Source organism: Ailuropoda melanoleuca, chromosome 6 (genome assembly GCF_002007445.2).
Source record: "Ailuropoda melanoleuca isolate Jingjing chromosome 6, ASM200744v2, whole genome shotgun sequence".
NCBI classification, from domain to species: domain Eukaryota; kingdom Metazoa; phylum Chordata; class Mammalia; order Carnivora; family Ursidae; genus Ailuropoda; species Ailuropoda melanoleuca.
In genome coordinates, this window is record NC_048223.1 from 33,447,130 (window position 1) to 33,470,846 (window position 23,717).

The window sequence follows — 23,717 nt, forward strand, 5'->3', positions numbered from 1 at the left end:
GGGCAGGGGGTCTCCGCCTTTATCTGTTCTGCCTTGGCAGTCAGTCCAGGGAACCCTAGTCCTGGGTTTGAGGTCCCACAGCCGACTGGGGGCACAGAAGCTGGCCTTGCCCTTCCTGCTCCTTCCTGGGCCCGGTTCCCAGCCCTGCCAAGATCCTGAGCACTGCCCACCCCTCTTTGGCCACAAACCTATCCCACATGCCCAAGGCTCACAGATGGAGGCTTTCTTTAAATTGAAGGCTTATGGGGAGGTGGAGAGTGGGAGCTGACAGCCCCTCAGCGGGGAGCTCCATCTCCCATTCCCCCCCACCCCTTCTGCCTGCCGACAGCTGTTCAGTTTGTCTCACCCATGGGGACCTGGTGATGACCAGCTCTCTTTGCTTCCGATTTAAGCCCTTTGGAGCAGATGTACATTGGGGAAAACAGGGCCCCACAGGCAAAGCAGAGGATGGGGAGGCACAGGCCTGATGTGCTGCCCCCTGGCAGATGACAGACCCCTGCAGGGCCTTCCGTTCTCAGACTGGAAGGGAAGCGCTTCCTACGCACCCAGCGGGGGAGAATGCCGTCACACTGGGAACGTGAGCCTTAGACTCATCAGAGAGAAGCACAGGATTCCAGAATAGAATCCTAAATCCAGCAGCTCGTGACATTCTAGCCAAGAATCTTAGAACCACAGCACAAGACTCCCCAAAGAGAATCCAGGCCAGGAACAGTCCAGAATCCCAGGACTGGAAGGCCCTTAGGGGATGCCCCAGTGTTGCCCGGTCTCTGCAGCACTGATAAGCCATTTTCTATTACCACCTGTAGGCAGGCAGACCCCTACTCACCTCCCCACAGCCACCCTGTCCGTGTTTCTTTCGTTCTGTCTTTGAGCCCTGCTGTTCTCATGAACCCATTGTGTCTCCAGTCCTCCCAGAAGTGGAGGACAGGCCTCACACCTTTCTATGCAAGGAGCAAGACTACCGTCCCATGGACACCGGGCCCTCTCCTGCCACGGCGATGCGCTCCCAGACCCCTGAAGAGGAAGGAGCACGTGTCCATTTCCTCACCTGTAAAATGGGAACAGTTTATCAGGGACTATGTGGCTGATGTAAGATCGTGTGCAGAAACCCCTTAGCGCACGCCAGGCATGGAAGCCGCAGATGTTATTATTACTGAGGACTGCTGCACCCTGAATGTGGCTGCCTCATCGTTCACCTGGGGGTTCCCCGGGGCCAGCATCTACTGGGCATTTCCTGTATCCCTTTTCTGTGCCAGGCACATGCCAGGGACGGGGCGCACGGTGTGAATAGCGCACAGGGTATCCGTTGTCTTCTCAGGCCCCCTGGACGGGTGGCAGATGCATACCTGGGTCACATCACTTGTGAGGGAAGTGACCAGGTCATGGGGGTGGAGGTGGGCAAGAGGAAGGTGGCTATTTGGCGACTCTGGAGTTGCCAAAGCTCCTGGAGAACTTCAAGGAAATGTGGGCAGATTTGAAGACCGGGGACGGGGACCCTGGGGGACCCAGGGCATACTCACGAGTATGGGCTGCTGTCACTCTTCCCAACATCTGGGGACCGAAGTTTCTGAACCAGGATTCGGATGATGCGAATAAATAGGATAAAGTTCACCTGGTGGATGAGGTCAAGGTCAGTGGTCAGAGAGGGGAGGCCGGGATGTGCAGCTCCTTGGGCTGATGGCCTGTTTTTTCCCCAGGAGCCTGCTGCCTGTCCATCTTATCTCTTCCCTAGCTTTCCCCCTTGGGGCAGGCCATCTGGGAACTCTAGTTCACATCTCCAAGGACTGGGCCTCCCAATCCATTTTCTTTACCCTAGAGGAGGAACTGATGGGGAAAAGGATGGGGAAAGTCCTGCAGGCACTGGGAAGCCTATGTTCCGGTTCTGACCCTGACTTGAATCTCCTGTGTGGCCTAAAGTAAGCTGACTACCCAAGCTGGGCCTCAGTTTCCCTATCTCTGCATGGTGGGAGGAGGTCTTACCAAGATGGAGGTGAGGATGGGGGCCTGTATGATCCACCACAATGAGGAGTTGATGGTGTCCCAGCATCTGCACAGGACATGGTGGGGGAGAATGAGAGCAGTTGTCTGCAGCCAGAGTCAGAGGCCCTCCCGGGTGTTCCAGTTCTGCCCCCAAACCCTTTAGAAACTACAGGCCCAGAGTCTGTTGCTCCCAGGTCTCCCTCATCCCACCCAGGGGATCTGCCCCCAGAGATGGCAGCCAGGGGGAGGGGATGGGGGGGCAGCTCACCCATAATCTTCAAAATGGATCATGATGATGGCCCACACAACGGTGAATGTGCTAGGCACCCCTGTCAGGGCCAAAAGCAAGAGAAAGAGAAGAGAGGGCACAAGGGAGAGGTTTAGGAGAAAGAACCAGAGAGAAAGGGAGAGAAGGAGGGAGGGAGAAAAGGGTGGGTTGCCAGGGCTGCCCCCCTGCGGTTACATGGGTTGTTCACTGTGCAAGGATGCTGGCTCCACTGAGGGGGTGGAGCTCTATGCCTGAGGGGCTGTGTCCACCCAAAGGGAGAATCTTCCTCTAACTTTGACGGAGGCACTTTACAGATTAGCAGTGCCCCTGTATTTCAAGGGCTGAAGGGGAAATGGATGCTCACAGAACCCGTCCCATAGATCAGTCCCAGGTGCAGCTGCAGCCTGAGGGCATGGGCCCTGGGCTCAGACATTTGGGGGACTTTTGTCAACCCTTGGCTGAGAGCCTGGCAGGCAGGACCCACAGCCCAGGAAGACCTAAGAATGTAGGCGGGGTTGGCAGCCACCCTCTAGTGAGTTCCCCAGGCCTTGCCCCCTCTATCCCCAGCCTGGAAACCCTCCCTGGTACCATACCCCAGCCGATGAGTATGTACCCCCAGAAGTACTTCCGCTCAGAGAAGAAGGAGACGGCAAGCAGGGTGTGCAGGTAGAGGCCCTCCACCAGCAGCCAGAAGAAGTTCGCCATGACACAGTACTGGAATAAGACCATGGCTGCCTTACAGCTCACCTGCAGGGGGAGGACAGAGCAGGGGCTCACTGGGGCTCGCAGGGGTCCCCTGCCTGCCCACAGTCTGTTTGGGGCAACAAACACAGGTGCAGCACAGCCAACTTTTTCTCTCTGTTGTTTTTGCAGTGTCGCCTTAGAAATGTTCCCGGTGGTTTTCCCATTATTCTTGATATTCGATCATCTGATATTCTGGGATAAGCTTGCAATTTTAATTATCCATCCATCAGTTTAGCAACTATTCATTTTCCTTCTATATATCTACCCACCCACCCCCCAATTCCATTTCTTTACCCACTAGATACCCACTACCAGCTCATCCATCTGTCCATCCACCACCCATGCGTGGTCATTTATTCATTTTCCCATCTATCAACCCATCCATGCACTTACCCATCTATCTCTCCATTCTTCTATCTTTCCACCTACTAGACACCCACTAGAATCCGTTCATTCACCATCCAGTCATCCATGCATCCACCCGCCTATCTACTCACCCACCCCTCTACCAATCATCTATCCAATTTTTCTTGCTTTACCCATCTATCCGTCTACCCACACAGCCATCAATGCACCGACTTACTCAGCCATCCATCTACCTACCCGTTCACGTAACCCCTCCCCCACCTACTCATTCACCTTATTTCAATTAGGATTGAAGGTAGCTGGAAGAGGTCTGAGGGAGAATTCTTCTTGAGTTTGCAAGAGTTGCCTGAACGTGTGGGGCTATGCACTGTGTGGTGTGGAGTGGGGGACCCTGATGGAAATGTTGAGGACAGATGGGGGCAGAGAAGAGGCAAGAGGAGGAGGAAGTAGAAATGAAGAGGAGAGGGAAGGGATGGTCATTCCTTCTGGGGGCAGAGGAGCTGGTGGGAGAGTGGGTTCCCCAGGCAGGTGAGGACAACAGGACAGTCAGGAGGATCCCTGAGTAGGGCAATCAGGGACTCTGGGTGGCCCACCTGGCATGAATGGAAGGTCCTCTGGGCCCTCTGTCTTCTCCCAGAAAGTCTTCCATTTCAGATCAAGCCCAAATAGCTGTGAGCCAGAGCTTAAAGCCATCCTCCTCCAGGAAGCCCTCCCTGGAACACAGGCTCCCACCCTTCCTTCCTGTGCCCTTGGCTTTAAGACATCCTCAGAGGGCAGCTTGCTCTCCTGTCCCTCTGGCTGCAAGTTCCTTCCTCAGGTGGCACTCCAGTCCTGCCAGCAACAGGTGGGCGATGTCCCCCATTCTCACTCACTTGCTTTACAACTAGAATAGCTCATCTCTTTAACAGGGCAATTATCTGTGCTTCTTGCCTTAGAAAAGCTTCAGATAGTTACTAATGAACTGGGAAGCCAGTCTCCACAATTATCCTTAACAAGTGTGCTGGAGGCCTCCTGGCTTCCCAAACTCTGCGGCTCAGAGGTCCCAGCTCCTGGTGGGATCCTCTGAGGAGCTCTGGGGTTGGCCAGGGTGACCACCCTGGGTTTTCCCTCCCTCATGTCAAGATGCCTGAGATTCCACCATCCTGGGTTCATTCTCTGGGGAGAAGGTATTGCTGACCCCCAAAATAATGCACTGCCTCTGAGGTCCCTCATGAAGCAATGAGTCACTGGCCATAGGAATGGGTGGGAGCCAGGGCTGGTCTTCAGCTCTCTGTCTTAGATCTGGGGCACTCAGAGAGGGGGCCCAGTGCTCACGATCATTTGGAGATGGACCCGTTAGTGATGGGCAAGGAATTCCTTAGACACTCTCTTAACTTCCCTTCCTGAGGAAGGCCCAGAATGGGACAGATCACAGGGGAAGAAGGGAAGAGAAGGGCTGTGTGTTTGAACTGGCTCCAGGTGGTAGCAGGGGGGCATAAGAAGGAAGCTAGGAAGTCCTTGCAAGATGGGGAAACTGAGGCAGGGAGTTTCCGAAGTTCACTTGGGAAGTCAGCAACAGTGGTGGGATGGGGGGTGTGTGGACTCTGGCCATAAAATGTCACATTTCCAACCAAGGAGAGGCATTTGTCACAGGCGCAGGCAGGTCTGTGAGCTTCCAGGCAGGTGAGTACCATCCCCTGTTGAAGGGAGGGGAGTGGGATTCAAGGAGCTGCAGACGGGGGCAGATGGGGAGTTGGCCATCCTTGGAGAGAGAGAGAGGAGGAAGGAGGAGATGGGGGGTTAGCCATCCTTGGAGAGAGAGAGAAGAGGAAGGAGGAGATGGGGGTTTGGCCATCCTTGGAGAGAGAGAGAAGAGGAAGGAGATGGGGGTTTGGCCATCCTTGCAGAGAGAGAGAAGAGGAAGGAGAGAGGAAAGGGGGAGAAAGCAGGAGAAGAGGGCTTCAGGTGTGAGGTGAAGGTGAAGAGGGAGAGCGAGGTGGGCCTGGGCAGGGTTCTCACCGAGCCCTTGGTGCAATGGTCCGACTCCTCGCTGTCGAAGAGGGTCAAGTCTTTGATGAAGACAGAGGCGGCCCTCAGGATGAAGGAGATGAAGAGGTGCATGTGGATGTAGTTCCGGGTGCAGTGGAGCTTCCTGTGCAAGGCGGGCAGAGCTGGGAGGCGGCAGGGGCCTCGGACCCCCACCCCCACCACACTGTCCAGTGTTCCGTGAGAGGGGAAGGCAGGAGCAGCACGTGGCCTCCAAGTGCAGGCCCCGCCCCCAGGGACCCCAGCCCTGGTGCAGCCTGGCCTCCCAGTGTCTCCGCCTCTGGGGCCAGCCCCACCCTCTGGTGCCCTATCCCCAGGTTCAGCACCATCCTGTGGGGACTAGGCTCTGAGCAGCTGGCTGTCTCCCGGGGAGGTCGGCCTGGCAGGGGGACAGAGACAGGGACTGCGTGTGCTGCCTGGGTGGTGGGAGGGGGCCAGAGCACGACTGTGCCAGGCTGGGCTCGAGCAGAGGAGTGACCTGGCTGGGTCTGCTTTGAGGCTTCTTGCTGGGGCTAGACCTCACCTGAACAGGCTCAAGATGGCCGTGGCAACCAGAAGGGCAGCAAGGGACAGGCTGTGGCCAATGGTGTAGCCGGTCTTCACGGAACTGTAGAACATTGACCGCTGTTGCTACAGAGGGGAGGGGGAGGGGGGATCTTAGGTGTAGCCGGTCTTCACGGAACTGTAGAACATTGACCGCTGTTGCTACAGAGGGGAGGGGGAGGGGGGATCTTAGGTGGAGGTGGGGTGGGCTCACCTAGGGGGTGCCAGCAGGGGCGCGTGCCCTATGCACCCTGCCTCCCATCCCTGCCTTGGCAGATGAAGGGGCCCAGGGCTTGGCCTCCCAGCGGCCCAACGCTCTTGCCCTTGAGTGCAGCAAGAGAGGCACGCAGGGAATTGCGGTACCAGAGACACTGAGGGTAACTGGCCGCTGTGGGCTCTCAGAGGCAGCGGGCAGCAGGATGAGGGCAATATGGCCTTTCGGGGGTGGCAGGACAAAGCTGGAATCCAAGAGCTTCTTGCTGGATGCCTCCCAGGGCCCTCCTCGTGGATACACATGCAGAGCCTCGGTCACTGGGCCAGTCCCTTCTTGCTCTCCGCGTCCCACCCCTGCTGGAGTCCAGGCAAGTGGTCAAGTGGGATTTAGGGGATTTAGATCCCGCCTGAGGACCTGGTGGGCTTTGAAGGCCTCTGAGGAAGTTGCCCTCGTGCGAGGAGTGAAAGCTCTGAGAAGAGTGTCTGGGGGTGGGACAGATGTCACAGCAGACAGACCCATGTACACACCTGGGTTCCCACACCAAAGCAGTGAGGGGCTCCTAGCTGAGGACTCCCTATCAGAACCCCTACCTGGCTCCGGGCCCACATCCAGATAGTGAGTACGTCTTCACCCGCTCCAGGGCCTCTGAGAGTCCCAGGACTCAGGACCACGGTCCTGTCCCTGTTCCTGTCCCTGGCCGGCTGCCGGGTATCTGAGGGTGGTTCCTTCCAGGACCTGCCCCCCAGTTTCCCCGCTGCGTGAGATGGGAAGATGAGGCCTGCCTGCCCTGCCCCCTCTAGAGCTGGAGCAAGCCTCCCACGAGGTGGTGGGGTAGCCCCGCTGGGCGAGGCTGCTTCAGCTTTTGCTGCTGTGTGTCATCCTCGTGAAAGCCCCCTTCCTGTTCCCGGTCAGGGAGAGACAGGCGGATGAGCCCCTGGAGGTGCAGGTCTGCTGAGGGAGGGGGCTTGGGGAGCATGGACCCCGTGAGTCCTGGTTTCCACACAGACAGCAACCTTACGCCTTGCTGGGAGAGGGTGGAAGGAGCTTTGCAGGCCGAGGCACTCGGTGTGGGGCAGGGGTGCACTGAGGCCCACCTGGTCCAAATCTGACGCCTTGTCATCCCAGCCACAGGCAACAGGGTAGGGGCCAGGCTCCAGGTCCATCCAGCCCTCGCTGGTGCAGCTACGGCTCACGTTGCGGCCTGGGTGGAGGGCGGGGCGGAGAGGAGAGAGATTGAGGCTGGGGGCAGGGTGAGTCCATGCAGGAGGCATGGGCCCTGGCTGCCTCTGAGCTCACTTTATCCCTGCCACCCCCAGTTGTGGCCCTGTCCTAGACCCCGGGGCATCACGGGGCACTTGGGGTGGGGAACTTCTCCCCCAGGGCTGCCAGGGGGACCCTCCAACACGAGTGACAGTCAGAGCAGACCTTCCTGGGCTCAGCCCTGTCCCTTGTCATGTCTGAAACTGACCCCCGATTCAAGATAAATAAAGCGACCCTCGTCGCAGCCTGGGCTCTTGATACAAAATGACCTGTGACCCTCGTCATGAGCTGAGTGTTCACCCTTGTCACAGGGACACAGGTGCTGGTGTGGCAGAGGGTTGCTTTGCCCTGTGGGTACAGACAGCAGCCCTCTGGCTGGGCCGAGGGGCTCCTCCTGGGTCAGCCTGCTTGGGCCGTTGGGCCTGCTTTCCTCCCACACCCGGCGTGGCTCAGACGTGCCACTGGAGAGGGACCAAAGGTGAGGCAGGAAGGAGGACTCCTGATAAGGGCGCAGGTCTGAAATCCTCATAAATACAGAAGCAGAGAGTCCTGGCTGGGGAGCCTGCCCAGGGAAAGGGGTGTGTGAGGGGGGAGCAAGCAGCACAGCTCCGCAGGATCTCGGGGCTACACTTTGCTGTGGCTGGGGCTCCAGGGCAGTGGCCTCCCCCACTGGCCTCAGAGGCCTGAAGCTGAAGCAAAGGGACAGAGCCCACGAAGGGAGCCTGTGGCAGGAGGGCTACCCTTGTGGCTGCCTGCTCTCTAGCCCTGGGGAGGGGTCGAAGAGAAAATGGGGGAGCCAGAGAAGATCCCAGGACTCACGAAAGAGGCACCCGGGTCCGAATCCAGGAGAAAGCTGGCTTGTTGGGGTGGGAGGGAGGGGGAAAGAGGAGGAGAAGGAGGGGGAGGAAAAGAGCAGGAGAAGGAGGACAGGAGGGAGGAGAAGGAGCAGGCGGGGGTATGGCAGGAGGTAAAGGCATGGAGGAGGAGGGAGAATATGATGAGGTGAGGAGATGAGGAAGAGCAGAGAAAGAAGTTGGGTCCTAATGTCCTTGCCCTGTAGCTCCTTCCTCACCAGCACCCCGGCCACTATCATCACTGGGGTCACCGTCGTCACCACCACCAGTATCATCGCTGTCACCGGCGCCACAACCACTATCATCACCATCACTGGTACCATCGCTGTGACCAGCGCCATCACCAGCCGCTCCAGCACAATGACAAGTTTGGAGAACCTTCGTCTGCCGCTACTGGACAGAGCACTTGAGCCCCAGCACCTTACTGGATCCCCTCAACCTCCCAGGGGTGAGGAAAGGAATTCCATTTCACACTTGAAAAGCCAGGCTCCCAGAGGTTGGTCCCTTGCCCCAGGCCGCATGGAGAGGAGAGGTGAGGGCACGTGTGATCCCCAGAGTCGTCCCAGGTAACCTTGCCCCCGCCTGCACTGAGGGGACCTGCAGACTTGTTTCGGGTGTCCGGGCACAGAGCTGTAGGAGGAGTCAAGCTGCCCTGAGAGCTCGGGGAGGGTCACCATGCATGTGCATTTAATATTTCTGAACACAGCTTGGAATACACTGGACCGGGAGATGCCCTGTCCACTATTTCCGTAAATCCTCCTGGCCGCCCTTTGAAAAAGGTTCTTCCCACCCTACTTGATGGCTGAGAAACTGAGGGACAGCCAGGGAGGAGTAGCCAGGCCTGGCTCTCTTGCCACTGCGAGGTCCTGGAACCAGCAGGAGGGACTTGGCTGAGGCAGAGGCATCGGGCTGGGCCAGTTTCTGACCTGGCAGCCCTCTTCTGTGCCGGCTTCCAACCGCCTGCTGCAAGAGGCTCCCAGCGCAAGAGAGAAGTCCTCACTCAGCCCTTAGCAACCCCTATCCCCCGCCTTCAACCAGGCCCTCAGTAAAACGCAGGCCTGCCTCAGCCCCAGAGCTCAGGAGCTCACCGCGGGCCCCTCCCAGGATCCAGTTCTTGGGCAGACTTCCCTCACCAGCCTGGGGCCTGGGGCAAGTCGAAAAAGGCGACAAGGCCAAATTAGCCAGCCTTGAGGTTGGGACACCAATGCCTCAAGTTTTGAGCTCCTCACTGGCCAGAAGGACCAGGGCTCGGTGAGGCCAGGCCCGTGACATAGCAGGCACCTGGTACCATCATGAATTAGGTGACCCATCAGCATTCACACTGCAGGGGCGGGGGGGCAGCAAATGGGACTCTGTTAAGGCTGGCCATTGGGAGTTACTATGAGTTCCACTCAAGGAGGGGGATGCAAAGGCCGAGAGAGGTCGGGTGACCTGCCTATTGTCACACAGCAAGGAGGCAGCAGGCTTGGGATACAGACATGGGTTAGCCTGACTCCACATCTTTCTGGGCTCCCGGACTGGCTGAAGGGGCACCCTGTCCCCTGGAAGCCTGGCTGCCCCAGATATCGGCAGGGGGTGGAGGTAGGGAGTGGATAATGGGTCAACTTCAGGGCTGGGTGGCCTCTTTGTAGAGCCTTGGGATGGCGACCCAGGTCTCAAAGGGAACTGTTCTTGAAGAGAGATTGCAAGGGTGGCCACCATGAGACCCCAAGAAGCAGTCCAAAGTCTTTCTCCAGCTTAGGCCTGGGAACCAGGAGAATTTGTGTGTGTAGAGGGGAATACTGATGGCGAGAGGGAAGGGCTAGGGACTTTAACCCCAGAATCTCCCAGTCTTTGGCAGCTCACCCTGTCACACAAAGAAGTCATTGCCTCCCCTCCACTCCTCCCTAGCCTCTCCATGAGAAAAGCACAACTCAGTGACTGCAGATAGAGATGGCGGAATTGCTTCTTCCTCCTGCCACGCGCCACCCCCCCTCCCCTCCCCCATCAGTTGCCAGTCCCATCCCAGCCTCCCTTCCTCGTGGCCACCACCATCCTGATGGCCCTCCCCACTTTCCTGTCCCCTCCAACCCGCTCCCACCCTAAGATAGCCGAGGAGAGTGTTCTCAAAGCTCGATCTGACCATGGTGCTCTCGGGCCGAAATCCTGTCAGTGGTGCCCCGTCCCAGGCAGCCAGGGCAAACGTCTCAGGCCGGTGTCAGGACTTTCTTCTCTAAGGTCTCCTGCTGCAGGGGGCAGGGCTGGGCGGGAAGGGGTCCCACAGACCCTGCAGACCCCACAGTCACGGTTAACGTAGCCCGTGTGGAGTCTTCTCAACCAAAGCAGCGATTCTAGTCGTCACTCTTAAAAACTGTCTTCACAAATATTTCAAGGTAAAAACACCACAGATGAGAGACATGCAGACCAGGAATGGAAGGCCCACAGGGACGTTTTGGTGCCTTGGTGAGCAGTCCCTTGCCTGGCCAACACTCCTCCCCTGGGGTTTTTACCCAGGAAGATGACTTCTTTCCCACTCTACAGTCTTTATCCTCTTCAGGTGTCTCCAGCTTTCCCTGTAGAACTACGTCCCTTCCAATGCTTCCAGGGAGGACACTCCTTCCCCAGTCCTGTTACCCAAAGGGGCGAGAGTTGGGGTTGGCATTGTCCCCGCTCTACTCTTGCCTTCTCACAAACCTCCCTCTTTGGAGTTTAAGGTCACCGCCTCACACCTTCTTCCCAGGAAAACGTGTCCTCTTTCCCTTCCATTTTCAGCCCCTAACCTGGTCTCCTACTTCTCTCCATCATTTTCGGAGGCCAAGGCCACCAGCTGTAACTGTGCAGGCTGTTCACTGCACAAGGGCATCTGGCTGATAAATGATGGGGCTACAGTCTACCTCCTATTCAACTTGTCATTAGTTGGGTTCTGGGTTCCTCTGCCTGAGGAAGGCTGCCTTCTTCTCATCTGCACGAAGGCACCATGTGGGCCCCAGTGAGGCTGGCAGCCTCGGGGTTAGCCAGATGGTGGGCTGCAGTCCAGGTTCTTAAGTGAAGGAGCTGCCTTGACAATTCCAGCAGGGACAGAAGGAAAAGCCGTCAGGAGGAATGCAATTAGCGGAGTGTCAGGGAGGAACACAAGTAGCAGGCACTTCCAGGGATCTGAGAGAAGGCTGGTTGCCAGGCTCTGCGGACTGGACGCACAAGAGCTGCCAGAGGAGTTCATCGCCCACCTGCCCAGGTGCCGGGTTCCCCTGGAGAGCTGGGCTGGGTGGGAGCTGGCCTGGAATACGGGATGTTTCTCATGGCTCCCAGATTCCTCAGGGAGGGCACCGACATCTCTCCCTCACTGCTGAGGTCACAGCACTGAGCACTGGGGGGCAAGGCCAGCCTGCTCCAGAGAGTCCCTTTGGCCCACCTCCTGTCCTCCTGTCCCCATTTTACAGAGAAACAGGTCCAGGGATGGAAAGGCCACCTGGAATACAATATGCCCAAGAGTCTTTCTGCTCAGCCTCTGAATTCTTATCTAAGTCCTGCTCCTCTTAATCCTTCCCCCCCAAGGCCTGCTTCTCCCTCCGGTCCTCCCCCCTCCACACCTGCTTCTCCCTTGGGTCCTCCCCCCTCCACACCTGCTTCTCCTTGGGTCCTCCCCCCTCCACACCTGCTTCTCCCTTGGGTCCTCCCCCCTCCACACCTGCTTCTCCCTTGGGTCCTCCCCCCATCCACACCTGCTTCTCCCTTGGGTCCTCCCCCCTCCACACCTGTTTCTCCTTGGGTCCTCCCCCTTCCACACCTGCTTCTCCCTTGGGTCCTTCCCCCTCCACACCTGCTCCTCCTTGGGTCCTCTCCACTCTAGACCTGCTGCTCTCTCAGCTCCTCCCCACTCCAGACCTGCTGCTCTCTCAGCTCCTCCCCCCCTCCAGATCTGCTCCCCTCTTGGGTCCTCCCCCCTCCACACCAGCTTCTCCCTTGGGTCCTCTCCACTCTAGACCTGCGCCTCTCTTAGTCTTTAAGGAGTCTCCCAGCTCATCAAACCTAGCCCCGAGGGGGGCATGCTGGATCCCTCCTTCCCTGCCGTGAGTCCCACACACCCTTCATAGGCAAGCCCCCCACTTCTCTCCTCTCCCATGCTCTAAGTCCAAACCATTAACACTTCTCACCTGCCTTGTGACTGCGTCTTCCCATTGCACTCCCCAGAATCCTTTCTTTTCATGGAAATCCGCATTATCGGTTAAAACCCTAAACCTAAGTTGGACTGTGTCAGTTCCTAGCTTAACACCCCCAGTAGCTTCTCAGTGAGCTTAGGAAAAACTCCCAGTCCTCAGTCAGTCCTCAGGGTCAGGACGGCCTCTGCCGCCTGTCTTTTCCTGTCCTCCCTCCCCTGAGCTCTGTCTGCTCACCCCGGGACCTCCACTGCATTTCCTTAGTGTCCACCCTGTGGGTTGCTCATTCTCCCTCTCCGTGCCCCCCCCACCAGGATCTTTCCCACCTCCAGGTCTTCAGACGGCAGCTGAAGTATCACCCCCTCCCACGAACACCTGCCTTAACGTTGTGTCTCACCCCCTTCCCTCTCCCAGCGCTTCTTACCGTTTACGACATGCGTTTGTTTCCGTGCTCAATGTCTCTTCAACTAGAGCGTTAGGTCCCTGCAGGCCGACAGCATGGCCGTTCTAACACTCCCCACACTGTATTTGTCTGGCCCATGCCTGTCATACTAGTAGATGTTTAATAAACATTCCCGGAATGAAAGAATGGCTGAACATATGCTGGAAGCTTCCTTAGCTAGTCACTAGCAAGAAAGCCCAGGTCCTAAAGAGGCTCCTTTTCTTTCGTCAAAGCAGAACATGACAAGGTGTGTAAGCAAAGCCCAAAAGGTCATCGGCTCCAGGCAGTGAAAGACGATCATGACCAGGCAACGGGAACATGGGAGCCATAATTTAGTCATGCATCTGTCAGTCAATCGGTTATCAATTGCTGAACAAATATTTAGTGAGCCCTTCCCACGTGCTTATCTTTTATGTGAAGAGCTAATCAAATCCTGTGAATCTTTCAAAGGCCTAGTACCAGCACACCCTCTTCCCAGAAAGCTCCCCACCGATTGCTCGAGCCCCTTTGACCACCGTCCTTTGCTTTCTCACTTCCGAGGACAGGTGAGCACCCACCCCGGCTGGCACTGCTTGTGCTGCCCCAGCTCCCTGGCTTCAACCCAGGGCTCTTACCTTGAGTTGGGGAAAGGAGGTTAAAGATGAGGGGGCAGGCCAAGACAACCACCTGGCCTGGAGGGGTGGCTGGCCAGCAGGTGAGGTTGTCCCACATCTTGCTGCAGCCTGAGGGGTGAAGGCAGAGGACACACATCAGCGCAGTCACCGGCTTCCTCCAGCCTTGGGGCCTGAGCCCACAGATCCCCATTCTTCTTCCTCCTCCAGGGTCTCACCTGGAGGAGCCTCCAGTGTGAGAGGGCTGGCATCACACTGCCCAGGCGACAAAGGGCCCGTCTGTATGGGCAGCAGGGAGGAGGCAGCAGGTCTACAGCTCCATGGTCCTCAATGAGGGATGGAGCGCCCCCTGGGGGTGTTTTGAAGAGTGGTGGGGGTTTTGTTTGTTGCAGAGATTGGGGGTCGCACCCAGCATTTGATGGGCAGGTGCCAGGGATGCCAGGCAGACATCCTGCAAGGGTTTACACAATAATGAATTGTGCAGTATGCTGCAAGACTTTCAGATGAGCCCCTGGGCATTTGTGTAGCTGAAAATCTCTTGTAATGACCGAAGCCTAGACTCTTACTTCATTTTGCATATAAACACAAGGTACTTACTGTACAGTTTTAACACACATGGAGTTTTCCAGAAATGCAACTGAGTAAAGGGAGGGAAGACTATGCTTTGTTGTGTGTTGAACATTATTTTTTTTTTAAGATTTTATTTATTTGACAGAGAGAGAGAGAGCACAAGCAGGGAGAGCAGCAGGCAGAGGGAGAGGGAGAAGCAGGCTCCCCGCCAAGCAGGGAGCCCAATACGGGGCTCGATCCCAGGGTCCTGGGATCTTGACCTGAGCCGAAGGCAGACGCTTAACTGACTGAGCCACCCAGGCGCCCCGTATGTTGAATATTGTTAAGAGTTGTTCAAAGTTTTAGAAAATCACATTACCTCCAGTAACGCTGCCCGTGAACCTGAGTCAGGAAAGCAACCACTGTATGAATTAACCTACCTGTCACATTTCCAGAACGTTCAAGTATAGATACAACCTTCAGACTATGTCTTCTTATCTGTCAGTGTGATTGTGCCTGAATATGTACATAGCATTTCATTATAAATCACTTTCCTTTTTATTTTTCTTTTACAAACAGAACTTCATTTAAAAAAGAAATGAATACCCATGTCCTAAATCTCATTTTATAGTAAAGGAGACATTAGCAAATATTTGTCATAAAAGGAGGTGTTGGGTACGATGGGGTGGTGGGTATATTGGGATTCAGCTAGGTCTTGAGGAGTCTGCAGAAAATTAAAATAGCAACACGTATGCCCCCAACTCAAACTGTGACTTGCACTGTGGGGTGGTGGCATTCAGGGGGTGAGTTCAGAGAAAAGCCCGCCCTGCAGGCTGTGTTTTCTGCTGCGTACAGATGAGTCCCGAGGGCTGGCTGGTGCAGGGTGCACAGCGGGGTCCCTCGGAGTCTGCTTCAATAGGCAGATGCATGATTCTGCCCGTTCAGGGTCTGGGTGCCCGTGAGGCACTAGGACTCCTCTGGATCCCCCTCCCTGGGGGGAGAATTCATTGTTTCTTTGCAACCCTGACAGGTTTTCTCAGGAAACCCAACCCCCAAGCCAAAGTCAATGCCAGCTGGGCCCAGCCCAGCCCAGCCCAAGTCCGAAGGTTCACAAGTTCTCAAGAAGGGGGCCTGGGAAGAGGAGGTGAAAGGCTGTCCCCACGTGGGGAGGAGCCCTGGGACCCTGAGTGCTGGAGTGGGCTGGCAGTGGGCAGGGGGGGCCTTCTGGGGCTGCAGCGGCCAGGTGGCAGGGGCGGCTGAAGGCTGAGAGCACTTGGATCTGTGGGGCCGGGCCAGAGAACACAGCCTCCCTTCCTTGGGGGCCCCAACCACTTCTATCCACTCCGTCTTGAGGCTTCTGTGGCCTCCCTCTGGCTCCCAGTCCCTCCTCCACTCCTGTGCCAGCCTCTCTGGAGGGGCCCCTCAGGCCAGGCACCTCCTGCTAGCCCTTCGAGACCCTGTTAGCAATACCAGCAAATACTTTGGTAGCCTTTCTATGTGGGAGGCACGGTTCTACCCTCTTTAAATAAACAGCTTATTTAACCCTCCCATTTTACAGATGAGTAACTGAGGCATGGAGCAATTAGGTAACTAGCCCAAGCTCGCATCGCTGGGGAATGGTGCAGCCTGTTCACGCGTTCCTACACTCCCTCTCCAGTAAATCTCCAGTAAATCTCTTGGCGCTCCTCCTGTTCTTGCAGGAATTTTGCTCCGTTGGACTCTGTTTAGCCCTCTGACAACGCTGGGCACACCTTGTTTTGTAGGCCAGTTACTGTGTCTGGGTCCCCGCCAGACTTCCAGCTCTCTGGCTCTCGAGCTGCAGCATGGATGGGAGAGCAGATTCGGAGTTGGGTCCCTGGCCCTGAGCACAGGGAGAGGGAGACTGGGCACTGCCCTTCGGGAGGCTGCACGTGGCCTCAAGGACTCTCAACACCACCAGGACATGGCAGGGGAGCCAGGGAAGAAAGGCCATTGGGGGCATGTGGTCAGGGAAGCTTCCTGGAGGAGGCAGCAGGTTCAGGAAGTTGAGAAGGGAGTGACAGGCAAGAAAATGCTAGCGATCTGGAGAGGCTGCTGTCTCTGTGTGCGTACCCCAGAGAGGTCACACAGGCCCCACCACTCATGTCCCCAGGCCTGCAGAGATGCAGGGCCCTGGCTGGCTGTGTGTGTGTGACCACCGGGGACTGCCACCTCAGCAAGCAAGAAAGCCTGCAGCCTGGGGTGGGAGGTGGTGGGGCAGGGTGGGGGGCTTCTGCTGTGCCATTTTATGGCCACGTGTGCACCGACAGAGACACACAGACACGCGCTCCCAGGCACAAAGAACGACAGACATACATGCAAATACACACACATGTGTGCTTACTTGGACATAGAAAGACCAGACACAAGCAAACAAAGGCACAGAGAGACACATGCAAGTCACAGACACACACACATAGACAGGAGCGGGCATACAGCAGATATTCACACACACACACACACACACACACACTTCCACAAACCAGCACACAGAGAGACACAGCACACCAGGCAGACGTATCCAGGCCTACAGAGACACATGCCCCTGACACACAGACACACTCAGAGTCCGACACAGTGCTTTACGGACCCCAGAGGCACAGGTGGCTCCAGACAACGTGGGCCAAGAGCACACATCTGGATACGCATGAACGTGCGCAGAGCCCCACACAAGGTCATGGGAAGACTCACTACCCACAGCCCCATACTTGCCCTCCTCTGGATCCCAGGCCGTCTTCCTGGTGACAGGATGTTGGCACCCGACAGGTGCCCTGCGCCAACAATGACCTCATTGGGATCACGAGGGTGGCTTGCCCTCCGGGCCTAGGAGGCACTGCAGTGGGGCCTAGATTCTGGGGTCTGGGCCTCTCTGGGCTGCCTGCAGTCCCAGATCCTACGGTGGGGGCCTGCCGAGGCCAGTCTGCCGAGTCTCCTGCCTCCCTGCCCTGGAGGGTGGGGGGGCGGTGCATAGGCAGTGGATGGTCTGGCCACCCCTCACCCAGGTCTTAGTCTGAAGGCCCCAGGAGACAGGGATCTGTCCTCCCTTGAGAGTTGGGGGAGGTAAAGGCCCTTTATAAGGCTACATACCCTCACTTACAGTGCAGGAGGCAGAGACTGTGGGCACCAGAGCCAAAAAAGAGGGGTTGCATAACTGTCAGCCTCAGAGAGGTGACAGGAGACTGGGGAGCCTGGGAGACGTAAAGACGCTCCCTACTCCTGAGCAAGGCTGTTACATAACTGCAAGTTTGGCCTCGGGGAGGTGACCTGGTGGGGAGGCCCAGAGCAGACACAGGCACCCAACTGCTCCAGCCCTTCTCCACCCTCGGGGGCCTCGAGCTCCATACCCACCCCCACTCCTCATAAGCAGTTTGGCTAGGCACCCTCTCTGCTTCTCCACATCCTGCCCACCCTTCAGAACCTGGCTCAAGGGTACCTTTCAAAGGAAGCTCTCTGTAATTCCTCCCATTCCCCCCATTCCTCCCTGGGGCTGCTGTGCCAAGTGCGGGGCACGGGGCGGGGGAGTGGGGAGTAGAGGGTGCTGTCTGTTGTCGGATGGGATGGTCCTGCCGGCTCTGGGAGGCAGGGCAGCCTTGGCCCGAGGCACCACCCTTCACACCACGATGCTGGAGCTCTCCCACGGCCCCCCAGGAGGATTTGCCGGGCCCCCATGTGCTAAGCCTCTAAGTTCGACTGTGACTCGTCTCATCAGCAGGACCATGAGCGAGCTGATGGTTCATCTGGCCTGCTGAAGGTGGGCAGGGATGGGGAGGGACGCGTGTGTGCACAGGGGCCGGTGCGCATGGCGGCGCCTCTGGAGCAGAACCTGGGCTTGGGAGGAAGGAGCCGGGCCTCAGAACCCCCAACCTACTGTGTTCTCCTTAACAGCAGGGAGCTCCCCGACCTGGGGCAGGTGATGGGATCAGAGAGGGCTATTAGGGCTTCCTGCTGCCTTCTGGTCCCCCAGCTTCTCCCAGCATCCTCTCCATGGTGCCATCCCTACCCAACACGTGTGGGAGGAATGTGCCTGGATCTGGGCGCACACCGTGATGGAAAGCAGGGCTCCCTGGGGGTCTGGGGCCCTCTCTTCCTGCTGGGCCTCACCTGCTGTGTCGTTCTCCAGCTGGGCTTCCTCCAGGCACCTCTTGCGCTGCACCTCGATCATCCGCAGATGGTAACATTCCTCCTCCCACTGCAGGTTGGTTGCCTGGCCACTCTGGGGGACAAAGACAGGGAGGCGACCCGTCATCCTCATCAGCGGCCTACCACTCATCCACAGACTCCAGGAACATGAGGCCCAACAAGGCCTGTGACTTGACTGACCCAAGTTCCAGACGGAACTCCAATCCCAACCCCAGACTAAAACCCGACCTGAACCTGGATTGGACCCAGAACACTTGTCCACTGTCCCCAAAGCCAGGTCTGCCTTGAGGGCCCTGTCATGGCTTCCTGGTGGCTTCCAATAGTGCTGCAGCAATAACAACTTGGTCTTTTTTGGGGGGTGGGGGTGCACTATGGCACTACTCTGGACGAAGGCTGGACGGCCTCTCCATGGGGCCCAGAGCTGGCCCTCGGGACTGGGCCACCCTCCAGCCTGGGTTGGGAGTCCTGGGACCTTGCCTCAGTCTCTCTGGATAAGTGGGTCCCAGCTAGTGCTACCTGGTTATGAGGACTTGGTCCCTGGAGCCAGGCCTGGGAGGAATCCAAGAGTCTGGCTGCGGCTTTCAGGCTCTGTTCCCATTCCGGGAGCCTGTGCTCAGTCTCCTGGGTCACAAGGCTGGGAAGGGGACACTGGCCCTCCTCGCCCAGACCTCACCTGCTTTCTTCTTAGCTTCTAAACAATTCAAGCTGTATCAGATCTAATGAAGGAGGGGAGAGAGGCCCCTCTAGGATGGCTTGCCATCCCACCACAGCTCCTCTGCTCGCCCCCTGCCCCTGGGAGGTGGGGAGAAGGGATGGGAAGGCCCACGCCTCCCACCTCCCGTTTCCTGCACCCTAGCCAGGGATCAGGGATGGAACCAGACCTGCGTGCTGGCGTGGGGGGGGGCGGGCATTGGCATTGGGGCCAACATGTGAGTACGGGTGATGGCTGCCCAGGGACGGCCAGGAAAAAAACAGGTCTTGGGAACCGCTGGGTGGGCAAGGGCAGGTGAAGGCCTCCATGGAGGAATCGCTGAGCTGGTGGAAACTTCTGTGGGTCTCGTTGGCTTTAGGGAAGTGGCTGCCACCCCTGGGCAACCACATACCAGTTTCCTACTCCCTGCTCAGGGATGAGAATGCCACACAGTTCCCCAGCAGGGCCGTTGGAGAAAGTTCGGCAATGCAGCTCCGGAATCAAATACTCTCAGTGTCTCTTCCAACTTGTCCCTCCTGCCCTGGGACAAGGTCCTCATTCCCTCAAATGGGCCTCAAGCCCCTCCCCTGCTGACTCAAAGGTGTATTGCAGTGGGGCTATGGGGGAAAGCATGTCCTTCCTTCTGGCCTGCTACCAAAGCTGTGACTTTGACCACCGTTCTAAGTCAGGTGACCCCACAGGGGGAGAAGCATCCCAGGTGCCAGAGAGCTCTCCACTGCTACAGAGCAAGGGGGTCCAAGCCTAAGCTGGAGAGCTCCGGCTCACGATGCTGCACAGCTGAGTCCCTCCACTCAACACTGCTGTCCCTTGTGGAGACCTTGGTGGAGCCTCATTGTCATGGAGGGCCTCAGTGTCCAACTCTCCCATACGCACCACAGCTGGCCTGGCCCAGGTGCAAGGGAAGGCCTCAGGGTCCAGGGTGCCTCTCAGACTTCCCAGCACCCAGACCTCACCCGCCCACGTGCCATGGGCCTGGAAGCCCCACAGGGAACCCGGGGTCCCTCTTGGACTGTTAACTTTATCAGCCAATGGAGGTAACAACATGAGCTGGGAAATCACTTAAAACGTGGCACATGGAAAGTAACACAGGTCTACTGTGGAGCAGGATATGGTTATTCGTGTAACTGTTTCAAAGACAATACGTGGGATTGGAAGGAAATGCGCTCTGCTCCCTCTTTGGGGTCACATGCTTCCCTTCTTGCCCAAAAGCATTACTCAGACTGAAACGCTAGAGACGCTCTGTCTTCAGGGATCTGTGGCCGGCTCATGCTGCTCAAGCATGGGCAGAGGGGTGGCCAAAGGACCCCAGAGGTGACTTCCAGAAGAAGAACCCAGGGACTGGCTCATGCCCCACCATCGGTCTGTCTTGCTTGTCCGGAACATACTTCTCCCCCTACTGCCCTCCAGCAACACAGTTTGCTCTGCCTTCCGGCCCCCTCCCAGCCTTGCCTGTGTCTCCTGCCCATTCTCCCCCCGTCGCCCCGCTCCCCACAACATGAACATGGGATAGATGGTAGTGGACATCTGTTGTTGCTGCCTTCTACAGTCCTTTACCCTCCTCTGATGCCATGTCCTCATCTATCTGGGAAACAACCTCCTTCTCTGCTCCTAGTTCTTGCGGTTCTGATGAACCATCTTCTACAAGATCAACACATGATCAGACTTGAGCCCAACCGAGCATTCCTGGCCTTAGTGCCTGGCGCATGGTCCAAGTCAGGCTGTTCAGAGCCAGCATGCTCATTCCTGGGACTTTGGATTAAGTGATTAGACAAGTAGATTTGGTCTTTCCAACTAGACTGGAAACCTCCAAGGGTACAGGGGTTGGAACTACTGCTATCATCTTGTTACTTTTTGTGTTATTGTGGAACACAATGCTGAAGGCCACACAGATAAAGCCTGAATAAAGAGATGGAGAAAAACTGGGTCCTCCTGACATTAACCGATGCAGCCATGCTTGAAAGTAGCCGTGTTTCCAGCAACATGAGTCAGTATCTTTCTTTATTGCTTGAGTCAGTTGAGTTTTCTATCCCTGTAACCAAAAAAGTCCAGACTTGTGCTCTGAAGACAGGACAGTGGATGCCCTCATTTGCTGGGTCCTTTTTTTCTTTTTCTTTCCTCCTTTTTTTTTTTTTTTTGGAGAGTATGCAAGTCAGGGAGAGGGGCAGAGAGAGAGGGAGAGAGAGAATCTCAAGCAGCCTCCATGCCCAGGGTGGAGCCAACACAGGGTTCGATCTCACAACCCTGAGATCACAGACCTGAAACCAACTGAGCCACCTAGGCACCCCTTTGCTGGGTCCTCTTAAGCCAGAGCTGTGGTCATGCTGTTTGCCAAGAGATAATCCTTTTTCAATCACCAAGGGCATCATAGGGTCCTGGCAGCTTCTGCTTACCACTCTCTGATAGTGGAAGGCTATTGGGTCAACTTCTGTAGCCAACCCTGCCCACCGCATCCAGCAGCATAGCCACAAAGCCTTTCTTGAGGGGCAGTTTGCGGGGGGTGGGCAGGAGGCCCTGGGGTAATCTGGCAGTGTGGGCTATCTCTGAATAAAGTGAGGGTAGTTTGGAAGATGAGCTCTGTCTTCACCCCAGGTTAGCTGAGTGTTAGACCCCACCTGCCGAAGGGTAGAGGAAAGAGAGACCCAAAGAGGGACCTGAGACCCCCTAGCAAGTGCGCATTCCTTGATGGGACCTGCATCTCTGACCACTAGTCTGGACTGCATCAATCCCTCTCCATGACCTTGCTTTGGGCCATCTGTTCTGCCATTGCTCTTTGGGGGCCAGGGCCAGGGCAGCTCCCTGTAGCCCTTATCACTGAGGAATTCAGGCAGACTTTGAACTTCCTCTTCCACTTATTTCCCTATGCTAAACATCCTCATTATCCCTCTGGACTCCAGACACACTAAGCTGGAAAATTTCCAGCCAGATACAGCCAAGTCTACTGATTCTAGGAAAGGGTTCCAGGGTGGGATATAGCTGGGGTTTGGGCTTCACAGAGAATGGGTAGTAGAGGTGTGTCTTTGAAGAGGTGTAAATTTGACCATAGAGGTGGAGTAAGAACATTCCAGAAAGTAGGAGCAGTGTGTACGGAAGCATGGAGGTATGAAAACACTTAATACACGCAAGGTTGCAAATACAAGGTGTGGCTACTGCAAGGGGTCCTGAGGCATCAGGAGCAAGTTGTGGGACATAGGCAGGGACCAGGTCTCATCAGTTCCTGCCTGGAACAGTGTACTAGCTTTCAGCCCCACCACCTGCAACCCAAGCTCCCCAGGGCCTAGGAGTCAAAGCCCATACTTCAAAACTGGCATTCAAGGCCCTCCCTATTTCCACTACTGCCTACATTTCCTGACTTGTGTCCTGATGCCCCACGTGGAGAGGAGAAAGGAGGGCTTTCTCTCAAGCCCTCACCAATTCCCCTGCTGGGCCGAGCTCCAATGAGCTTCAAGTCACCTGATCTTGTGGGTGGGTTGAGGTGGGAGTTCCAGGCCAGATGGAGCCCCCAGCCCTTCTCTATCACAGGAGTTCCTAAGCCCAGAAGAGGAGACCCGGGCAAGAGTGAGGAAGTCGGTAGCCTCCCTTGCACCTGGGTCCTCTTCTGTCCCTGCCACGGTACTGGCTGGATGTGGGAGGTGACGGACTGGATGTTGGCAGGAGAATCCTGAGTCTTTGGTTGGGGGCAGGGATTAACCGAGTCTCGTTAATTCTGCCTGCTTACCTGGGTCCCTCCTCTCTATCCTCACTGTGAGGGGCTTGGGAGGAAGCCCTGCTATCTCCTCCAGGTGGGGCTCCCTGAGGTCTGGGATAGGGTGCAGAGGCTGGGAGTTGTGGCTGTTAGACTAGGGGCTCCCCCCATCACCAGCTCATATCCCATGATTTATTAGAGCCTCCCTCCCATTGAAATAATGGGGCAACGGAGTGACAAGGGGAAACTGAGGACCCTGAGAGAAAGCAGTGTGGCCAAAGGCGTGCAGGACCCCAGCCCAGCTTCCCAAGCTGTGCCCTTCATTCTGGCTTTTGTGTTTGAGCTGGTAAGGAGATGGAGAGGGTGCAGTGGGGGGAGGAGGAGGAGACAGGGGCAGCAGGGAGGAGGGGGGGCGCAGGAAGATGAGGTCAATCATGGGATCCAGAAGTCACAGAAAAGAGGAGAAACACACTCCCAGCTTCGCAGAGGGCACTCCAAGAAGTTGAAATAAGGCCTCATCCTGTTGGGAAGAGGCACAAGGGAGATGGCCGGGGTGACAGGAACGTGGGCTATCTTGATCTCGGTGGTGGCTGCCCAGGTGTGCACATGTGTGACAACTCCCCGAGCAGTCACTGCAGATTTGTACATTTTATGAATTAAAAAATGTCTCTACAGTCCTGGGGCAGCCTGCAGCAGGCTCTGGCTGCCTTGGGAGAAGCAAGCCCTCTTGGTGAACTGGCAGGGCCTAGTTAAGTCCACAGGTTCCAGAATCAGACTGCCTGCCACTTCCTGGCTGGCTGACCTTGGGCAAGTCTCCCTACCTCATCTGTAAAATGGGGACAATGACAGCACCGTCTACTTCCAGGGCTGTGTCCAGGGGCACATGTCAAGGACACCAGGGGACCGCCAAGAAAGGTTAGCGGTCATGGCCGTCTGCATCTGGACCCAGGCCTCGCCACAGCCTGGATGTGCTGCAGAATGCCAGGCAGTCTGCAGGTCCCACCGGCTGCCACGTGGCCGCTGTGCCCAACAGAGGGGAAGTCTCAAGTCGGGCATTCCCTCATCCCCTACTGCCGTCTGATTTCTTCCCCCTTCCTGTATTTTTACATCCTTTTGCAAATACTCTGAAGCCTCCCCTTTCTGAATATCCAAATTTTGCCAATCACACCTCTT

At 56.7% G+C, this 23,717-nt stretch overlaps 1 protein-coding gene across 4 annotated transcripts in view; it reads right to left on the reverse strand.

Moving 5' to 3' along the window:
- Positions 1-23,717, reverse strand: part of VIPR1 (vasoactive intestinal peptide receptor 1) — a 33,177-nt gene that overhangs the window by 3,337 nt on the left and 6,123 nt on the right. For 2 of the 4 annotated variants that reach the window (XM_034662158.1, XM_034662157.1), the window contains exons 2-10: positions 18,112-18,223; positions 13,447-13,554; positions 7,235-7,341; positions 5,907-6,013; positions 5,357-5,489; positions 2,842-2,995; positions 2,249-2,309; positions 1,981-2,047; positions 1,521-1,612 (exon numbers count right to left, since the gene is read on the reverse strand). In XM_034662158.1, the coding sequence (XP_034518049.1) occupies positions 1,521-1,612; positions 1,981-2,047; positions 2,249-2,309; positions 2,842-2,995; positions 5,357-5,489; positions 5,907-6,013; positions 7,235-7,341; positions 13,447-13,554; positions 18,112-18,172 (890 nt within the window). In that variant the 5' untranslated portion in view covers positions 18,173-18,223. The remainder of the gene's footprint in view (positions 1-1,520; positions 1,613-1,980; positions 2,048-2,248; positions 2,310-2,841; positions 2,996-5,356; positions 5,490-5,906; positions 6,014-7,234; positions 7,342-13,446; positions 13,555-18,111; positions 18,224-23,717) is intronic. The other 2 variants (XM_034662159.1, XM_034662160.1) reach the window with 2 other exon arrangements.